Raw genomic sequence first — 9435 nt, forward strand, 5'->3', positions numbered from 1 at the left:
TATATACAAATATATTAAAAACATGTCTATGAAGTGTTTTGCTCAAAATACCAAACAGATCAACCATTCTAGCCACGCCTCATATCCCTCTATTTCACTTCCTGTTTCTAAAGTGCTGGTTTTGGGTATGAAGCTTTAAAAAAAATAAAAAATAATTGATATTAAAAAAAAAAGGAGGGGGCTGAACTCATGCGGGACCCGGCAGCTATTGTCTAAACTAAATACTGCTGTGATGAAACACCATATCATGGATTATCAAGGATTATTTCTGAAACAGTATGGAGCTCAAAGGCTTTCTCTCTTGCCGGTTATACCACAAGGTGAGTTCCTTTCTATTTCCTGCTTCTTCACACACATGCTCTCCAGTACAGGTTAGCTCTGAGTGTTAGCGATGCTAATGTAAACACCGACCATATTACGTCCAAAACAGTCGGGCATTGTTTCTGATAGCAACGTTTCTGATAGGGCCGTGGGTCCACATTTCAGATATTACGTCATATCGGACGCAAATCTGGATCAGCTCCGTTGTTCCCCCGTTTTTAGAGATTTGGGTACGGAGGAAAAGAGAGAGGGTTTTATTTTCTGACGCTGCGTGAGTTCCCCGACACACCGGGGACACATCTTTATGTATAAAAGACATCAAAAAGTGCATTTTGCTTGATAGGTCCCCTTTAAGTTCACAGCTAATTGTTGTCGTATATTATATTTCCTTTTTTATTTTGTAATAGTAATTTTCATCAATTTACTTCTTATTTAAAATTTAAAATTATCTTACTGTGTATTTATACACCTTAGCAAATGACTTGTACTACACATTTATAAACCTGTGATTCTGATCTTTGAAAAAGTGAAAGTCAGCTTGTTTTTAAATGGAAAATGTAAAACAAGCTTCACTGTGTCGTTTGTATTTATATATTTCTTTATTGTCTCTCAGGTTACCTCTGTCCATAGTGGAGAGCTCGCAGTTTCTGGGGATTTGTGCACTACCAGGTAAAGTCCAACTATATATAACTTTATATATACAACTTGTTTTACTTTTTTAAATGAACAATAATATAAACTCTTCCTTTATTTGACTTCAGGCTGCAAATTCAAAGACATCCGCCGGAGTCTGGAGAGAGACGTTGGTAAGACGACATCTATCTTTACTGCTGCTTAAATAAATACTCAATATTAACACATGGAGTCAGGTATTCGGTACAGAAGAGCAAACATTGGATAAAGCCAGGTTCAAAATCCTTGTTTCATTTTGTTGACATATTGGGGTGTCAAACTCAAGGCCCGGGGGCCAAATCCGGCCCGCCACTTCATTTTATGTGGCCCTGCAAGAGCTTACAAAGAATATAATGAGTTTATTATAATGTTACGTTCCACTTTACAGGAGAACGTTGCCCATAAACTACATGTCCCACAATGCATCTCATTTTGTGACATGCGCAATGAAGAGACTTGCAATTATTTTCCCTTCTGCTTTCAGACGTAGTTAATTATGAAGTTATTACTGTATCCGATAATAATCCAATGAAGAGGCAATAATGTAAAATAATACATTATTGTATATTTTTCTATGTATTTTTATATAGTCTTAAAGTTACCACCGGCCCTTTGAGTGCAACTATAATTCTAATGTGGCCCGCGATGAAAAATTGAGTTTGACACCCCTGTATTAGAGTCAAACGTTTTAACCCTAACCCTCCTTGTATCACTCTAAATATGACTTTCTGCACGTTTTCAGTAATAAATTGTGTAAAGAAAACATGTTATGGAACCTAAGTAGCCTCTCAGTTGAGCAGTGCATGAGTTTTCTTGTTTTAACATCTCGTCTTCCTTGTTCTCAGAGGAGCTGCAGAGCCAGGGGGTGCAGGATGTGTTTGTTTTCTGCACCAGAGGAGAGCTGAGTAAGTACCGGGTTCCCTCCCTGCTGGAGGTGTACGGGCAGCGAGGTTTCACCGTGCATCACACGCCCTTCCCCGACGGAGAGGCACCGCTGATGGAGCTGAGCTGCAGGATCCTGGAGGAGCTGCAACTCAGCCTGCGGAGCAGCAGGAGGACCGTCATACAGTGAGTGAGAGCTGTCGACCAATCACAACAGAGCCGGCCAGCTAACCAATCAGAGCAGACTGGGCTCTGGTTTCAGACAGAGGGTGAAAAGAGATGCTGTAGCACAGGCAGTATGAGAACAATAAAGAGCTTTTTGAACATTAAAGCATGGAGACATGTCCCAGTAGAGACACTACATACTGATATACACCTGAACATCAGCAGGAGAGGACTCTTTAAAGTAGAGACACTACATACTGATATACACCTGAACATCAGCAGGAGAGGACTCTTTAAAGTAGGAGACAAAATAACAAAATGACAGTTTAATAAAAAAGTATTTAAAATCTTTTTTTTTGCAGAAAATGTTGTAATTCTGGGTAAATTGTTGGTCAGATGCATCTGATTTGAACTTGATCCGAGTACCAAGATGATAAAGCAAAAGTTTTTTGCAACACATTTAAATAATCTCTTATTAGAAAGAGAAATACAATGCAGATGAAATGCTTGTCATGTTAAATAAAGTGTTCAGGGAAATGGCCTGAAGACTACTTGTCCTTAAAAACCCTCCTGATGTCCCTGCAGCTATAAATAAGTGTCTTGACATAGAAAAAGTTCTGCATCAGAGTTCATTTTAGAACTGTTTATTTTGTGCAGCCTCACTGCCATCTTTTACTGGATCTTGACTGATGACTGAATGAGTAATGAGCCGACTGATGTTATCAACTAAAGAAATCCCAGTGTGACTCTTTAGGTTTCATGGGATTTTGCAGATTTCCCACCACATCCACATTCTTAACTATAATTAGGTACACACTGGCATTACAGAGAGTCTTTTCCCAAAACTGGACATATATCTGCTGGTTGGCACATGCAACTAAAACACAGCTGACAGTGCTGTAACATTCAGATTGAATAGAAAGTCAGTAACTTACTTCACCTTTCAAGAAAGTAAAAAATGAAATACTGCAGTCAACAAATCTCCATTACAAGTAAAAGTTATTTATTTAAAAGTACATACTTATTATCAACTAAATAAAAAAGTAAAAGTACTCAGTATGCAGAATGGCTCTTTTCACAGAATGCTATTACATTATTATTGAATATTATACTATTCTGTTATTGTCAAATACATAGGCTACATACAATATATGTAAGAAGAATTTAATGTTTGTCAATTTGAAGCTAATTCTATATTACTTTTGTAATACTGTGTAATAAATCCAGAGGGGACATACCAAGTAAATACATGTATTATAACAGGAATACATCGAAATACTCAAATAACAAGTGTAATTATAGTAGGCTACTTAATCACAAAACTTGAGTAAATGTACTTTCCACCACTTGAATCTGCTGCCACGTCATGCAACAGTAGGCCATATCAATAATGCAGAATCCGTTTTTTTTTGTTGCAAAAATGAAAACAGGTGCTTGCACTCACCTCTTGGGTTTATGGTTAATAATTCCCATAACGACCAGCTTCATTGAAGGCCGCATGCCTCCCTTTATCTCTCCGCTGTAGTTCCCCTGCCAAACAAAAGAGATGTTAGAAAGACATCTCACACAGGGAGAGGCCCACCGATCAAAATCACTTTTAATTTCGCATGCTATTGCTTCATCATGCAGCATGCTGGTATTTTAATCTGCAGAATAAAGCACAGCCACCGATGGGAACAAAAGCTCCATTGATGCACATATTTAACAGTGACTCAGCTGCACTAAACTGCCTGTATTTCCTCCAGTAAGCCACATATCCTACATTCAATAAATACTTTTTGCAGACATGTTATAACACGCATGCTACTGAGCTAAACCTGAGCTAAACACGTACATTTTCTTTCTTGTCCTGTTCTTCCATTCCACTCAGGGCGTGATGCAGTGTGGAGGTTTGCAGCCGTGATGCCAACTGAGACTCCGGATAATAGACCCCGCCTGCTCCACGTTGTCATAGAGACTGGCTCCCAAATTGGCATTGATAATGGAGGGGAGACAGGAAGGGGGATATATTACAGGCTGCAAATGCATGATGTGCCAATTCAATTATGATTATGTGGATGGAAAGTGGGCTAAAGAAGATTTTAAACACTGATGTGCACGAGTGGGTTCATCATTTTGCTGCATGTTAATGCTGCTTTGTTGCTGCTTTCAGTCTGCTGTGAGCGTGCTTCACATGTTGTATCGTACACAGCGTAACCTTCACCTGATGCTGCCTTCACTGGTCAAAGTAAACCTCGTAAACTGGCACTTTAATATTACTTCAGAAAGTACAATTTGACCCTGCCTGTAGATTCCTGTATCTTTCTCCTCCTTAAATAAAAGTAGAAGTACTCAAATATTTTACTTGAGTAAAAGTTGAATTACTCAGATCTTGTACTTGAGTAAAAGTAGAAGTACTCAGATCTTGTACTTGAGTAAAAATAGAAGTACTAGAGTGTAGGAATACTCTGTTACAAGTCAAAGTCCTGCATTCAAAATGTTACTCAAGTAAAAGTAGAAAAGTATTATCATCAAAATATAGTTAAAGTAGTGACAGTAAAAGTAGTCATTGTGCAGATTGGTCCATTTCAGAATAATATATATGATATGTTTTATAATGATTGACCATTAAAGTGCTATCAAAGCTGGTAAAGGTGCAGCTAGTTTAAATGACTTTGTATACTGCAGGGTAGCTTGTGGATTTACTCCAGGTGGAACTAAAGTCTGATTTAACACTCATTCATCCAGATCTGTAAAGTAACTAAAGGGATTAAATACATTTAGTGGAGTAAAAGTACACCATTTACCTCTGAACTGTAGTGGAGTAGAAGTACAAAGTAACTTAAAATGGAAATACTCAAGGAAAGTACAAGTACATCAAAATGGTACTTACGTACTGTACTTGAGTAAATGTACTTCCACCTATGCTTAAGTAAGATTTGAATGAAGGAATCTATACCTGTGATTTTAGCATTACACCTTTTACTCAAGTAAAATCACTTTTTTATCCTAATTCTATAACATTTAATACATTAAATAAAATGTAAAATATATTCTTCTACATACAGTGCATTTCTTCATACTCCTACCGACATCTGTTTGTCAAATTAAATAAAACTCAGATGTTATACACGGTTTGTTTTGTGTCCTCCTGTTTGGATAATGGTGTTTCCGACAGTCCCTAAAAGCAGCAGTAGCAGAAGAAAACGCCCACCTCGTGCCAACCGTTGACCAACCGGCGTTCGACAATCAGCTGGTCACATGACCTTCGCTAACATGCAGCTAGCCTCCTAGCACAACAGCAGAGATAGCAGGAGTGTAAATAGTCCTCCGTTTTGGGGCAAAACGACACAAAGAAATGAGTAAGTAACTTTATTAAATACTCGCTAACTTGTTCATGATGTGTGTGTGTTTCTAAAGTCTGTTACGGATGTTAGCTAACTTAATGTTTTGCATTCAGCCAGTCAGCAAGAATGTAAGCTAATGCTAATGCTATCCTGTGACATAAGACAGCTGTCAAATCTGAGAAGAAACGATATAAATATTGACATTTTAAAAGTGTATTTAACTAAATAGCGTAGTTAAAGTCACTACAGCAGCTCACTAGACATCTGTTATTATTGATGTTGTATCTTGCGTTATTTGTTTGCACAGGCAATTAAAGGTACAGATGAAAAATAAGACTGAAAAATGTGTCGATCGATGTGTTTTTTTATTGACTTTCAAAATCCTCTGTCTAGTTCAATAAAATGAGTTTCAAATATTCTATGCATAGGCTTACATTCTGTATTATGTGTGTCTGTCTCTGTAATCATGTATTACATTTAAAAAGCAAACCTATATTAGAGATGTTGAAACTGAAAGTGTCTAAAATATGTGTGTTTGTCAAACTCTGTATACATAAAGGTGTTAGGTAATGATGAAATATAATCAAGTATGCTGTAAAACATGTACTGACTGCATTACTGTAATACTTGGAGGACATGTAAAATCAAACACTACATACGTTGTATTGTTTACTTATACTGCCAAACAGGACTTATTGTGTGTAGAAGTATAAGGAAATACATTTGAAAGTAATCCAACTCCTAAAAGGAATCATACTTAATGAGTTTTAGAATCTGATTATCCAGAAACAACATCTTTCCTGTTTATTATTATTATATAAAAGGCAAAGATAAGCAGAGAACCAGCTCAATGTGATTTGAGAGGAGTGTGCATGTTTATGAAACAAAGGGTTAGGATAAAGAAATCATTGCATTTCTGTGAAGGGGCGGAAATCATACATTCATACATTTGAACTCCAGCCTAAACCCTTTAATGCTCTCTCAATATAGCTGCTATGTTGTTTTGTTTTCCACTGTGGTGTTGCGAGTATTTATTTGTAACCCTTGTGAATCAATATGATTTAACTGATTTTGGCATTTAATTTAATATATTTATATCATTATTATTTGTTCCTGTCCTTTATTGATCTGGTCTTTCTTCCCTAATTCTGTGCATGATTATTTGAGGACAAATAATTAACGATACAGTATATATAATTATTGACTTTAAAATCAAATAATCTATGCATTTGTAGCCAACCAAAAAACACCAATCAAACACATATTGATTGGCTTTAACGCTGTAAAACAAAACAAGAATAAAATGCATTAAAAGTGGGTTTATTTAAATTCTGTTTTTACTTCTAAAGAATAAAAGAGAGAGAAAAGGCCGTTTAGTATTTACAACAGTTTTTAAACGAGACCTTTTGAATTGCAAGTGCTTCAAATGGGGCCGGAGGTACCTTGGATTAAAGATTTTGAAGTGACTGTTATTTTGTATATATTGATTGTTGTGCTTTTATTTAGGTCTTAATGTGTGCAGATGTATAAATGTGTCTTTTGATTGTGTATATATAGGATATATATATTTGTATTTTTGTATTCTGGATTGTGGGAAACGGTATTTCGATCTCTCTGTCTGTTCACACAAACTGAAAGATTGACAATAAAGTTGACTTTGAAATTGTTCTTATTGTCTCAGCACTTTTTTCACCATTGTTATTACTTGTCTCTTTTTCAGGTGAACGAAGCTCGAGTCTCCCCCTGGGCTTCATGGCAGTGACGGAGCGTGTCCACTTGTGACGGCTGAGCGGATTGGAGGAGGGTCTCAGTGACAGTGGTCATGCATCCCTTCGGCTGCGAGGCGGAGACCTCCCTGCAGGAGCTGTTTGAGTATTTTAAGAGATGCCTGCAGCACGGGGAGTGGGAGCTGGCCAACGCCTGCGTCCCTCAGCTGGTCAGCTCCACGGGGGGGCTCTCAGAGAAACTGCGAGACATAATAAAAGCCATCGTCAGCCACCCGTACAACTTAAAGTGAGTCACAGTGCTGCTGCATGTTCATAACCACAAGACATAAGGGTGTTCCTTTTGTGTGAATTCTTTTTTTAAAATCTAAACACGAAGCACTTTTTCCTGGAGCATTGATGAGGGCGATATCATATAAACATTTAGCACGATCAAATACATTTAACTCAACTCATAAAAAGCACTTTTGAGCACTTTTTCCCGGCTCTTGCAGACATTTAAATGGAATTATAAAAACTATTTATTATTTTTTTTAAATAGACCTCCTATTGTTTACTATATAAGTGTATACAGTAATAATTTTACACTAGTGTAAAATGATAACATGTTTAAGAGCAAATGGTTTTTATTAGTCAGAATAAAAACATACATTTAAAAATGATCTTAAAGCCGATCCGGATTGATTTAATTCTGACACCCCTCGTTATTAGGCTTGCTAAAAACCCAAATATTACAATTGTGTGTATACTTGTTTGTTGGTGTTTATTTAATGACTATGTTTATTTTGCAGATGGGAGTCTGTGGGCAGTCCGCACAAACTGGCTTGGTTTTGGCTTCAGGTGTTGGAGAAATGGACAGACGAGCAGGTAACACTATACAAATATCAATATATATACAAATCAAGCTCTCTCTCTCTCTCTCTCTTTTGTTTTATTTGTTCATGTTAAACTAAAACTATATTTCTGGTATTTGAGTTATCTTATTTGGAAGTAAATCATTCTTGCAATCAGGAAATCTGTCTTGAAAATGTGCCCTGTGCTTTTTAAAAAGCAGACATGTCGTGAATATGAACGTTGTGAAAATACTCCTGAAACAGAATCCACACACTGACATGATGCATCTACTCACATGTTTACCACTGATGTAGAAACAAATATGAGAAAAGAGTAAGAGAGAGCTGCTGCTGTTTCTTTATTGGTTTATCAATTATTGATTCATGCTGTAAATGAGTTGCACTTTTAATATTTAGTGTTTTATTTTCCATTGATTATGGCATTTTTATCCCTTTCTTTTATGTTCATTGTCCTTAAGTTTGAAGCACTTCGAGCTGCATTTCTTGTATTTAAAGGGGACCTATCATGTAACGTGCACTTTTTGATGTCCCCGGTGTGTCGGGGAACTCACGCAGCGTCAGAAAATAAAACCCTCTCTCTTTTCCTCCGTACCCAAATCTCTAAAAACGGGGGAACAACGGAGCTGATCCAGATTTGCGTCCGATATGACGTCATATCTGAAATGTGGACCCACGGCCCAATCAGAAACGTTGCTATCAGAAACAATGCCCGACTGTTTTAGACGTAATATGGTCGGTGTTTACATTAGCATCGCTAACACTCAGAGCTAACCTGTACTGGAGAGCATGTGTAAAAGAGCAGGAAGTAAAAAGGAACTCACCTTGTGGTATAACCGGCAAGAGAGAAAGTCTTTGAGCTCCATACTGTTTCAGAGATAATCCTTGATGTGGTTTGGAACATGATGGCGTTTCATCCCGCATTTAGCTGAATCTGCCGTTTAATTCTGAGCAGGCACAAGCTCCCCCTCTTCCGCTAAGGACCCAGAATCAGCACTTTTCTAACAGGGCTGAAATAGAGGGGTATGAGGGATGTCTAAAATGCATGATATGTGCAAAACACATCATGGACATGTTTTTTATATATTTGTATATATCTGACACCTATAATATATGCCTTAACATATCATGATAGGAGATGTTTAAGTGATGAGAGCTTTGATCAGTGCAAACCCACAAACACTGTGTCGTCTTGTGTGTTCCAGCTGTTCAACGAGCTGCTTCAGGACCAGGGCCCCACTCTGGACCGCACCTCCTCTCACGTCAGCGGGATCAAGGAGCTGGCCCGCCGCTTCGCCCTCACCTTCGGCCTCGACCAGATCAAGACCAGAGAGGCGGTGGCCACGCTGCACAAGTAAGACCTGCATGAGATTAGAGAGACAGTATGTTCATCAGAGAGGGCAAAAGCACACACATCCTTTACTCAAGTAGAAGTACAGATACTCGTGTTTAAAAATACTCTGGTGAAAGTAGAAGTACTGACTAAACTTCTTT

General features: G+C 37.7%; 2 protein-coding genes across 2 annotated transcripts in view; both read left to right on the plus strand.

Annotated features, from left to right (window-relative positions):
• The first annotated feature begins 679 nt into the window (after positions 1 to 679).
• On the plus strand, positions 680 to 2065 carry LOC104967906 (cyclin-dependent kinase inhibitor 3-like). The gene is made up of 3 exons (XM_010797445.1): positions 680 to 990; positions 1083 to 1127; positions 1839 to 2065. Exons 1-3 carry the CDS (start codon positions 870 to 872, stop codon positions 2063 to 2065), a joined length of 393 nt encoding a protein of 130 aa, XP_010795747.1. The 5' UTR covers positions 680 to 869.
• Positions 2066 to 5294: 3229 nt separating this feature from the next.
• LOC104967920 (zinc finger FYVE domain-containing protein 26-like) overlaps positions 5295 to 9435 on the plus strand; it is a 16515-nt gene continuing 12374 nt past the window's right edge. Inside the window, exons 1-3 of the mRNA XM_010797459.1 lie at positions 5295 to 5381; positions 7087 to 7379; positions 7882 to 7957. Coding sequence (XP_010795761.1) covers positions 7189 to 7379; positions 7882 to 7957 — 267 coding nt within the window. The 5' untranslated portion in view covers positions 5295 to 5381; positions 7087 to 7188. The remainder of the gene's footprint in view (positions 5382 to 7086; positions 7380 to 7881; positions 7958 to 9435) is intronic.

This window comes from Notothenia coriiceps, unplaced genomic scaffold, assembly GCF_000735185.1.
Source record: "Notothenia coriiceps isolate Sejong01 unplaced genomic scaffold, NC01 NC01_scaffold00037939, whole genome shotgun sequence".
In the NCBI taxonomy this organism is placed as follows: Eukaryota; Metazoa; Chordata; class Actinopteri; order Perciformes; family Nototheniidae; genus Notothenia; species Notothenia coriiceps.

Excerpts from the sequence above, each read along its gene's own strand:
- LOC104967906 (XM_010797445.1), top strand. The coding sequence starts at position 870 with ATGGAAAATGTAAAACAAGCTTCACTGTGTCGTTTGTATTTATATATT. Across the intron at positions 991-1,082 it reads GGGGATTTGTGCACTACCAG|GCTGCAAATTCAAAGACATC; the intron begins GTAAAGTCCAAC and ends ATTTGACTTCAG. Across the intron at positions 1,128-1,838 it reads GAGTCTGGAGAGAGACGTTG|AGGAGCTGCAGAGCCAGGGG; the intron begins GTAAGACGACAT and ends CCTTGTTCTCAG.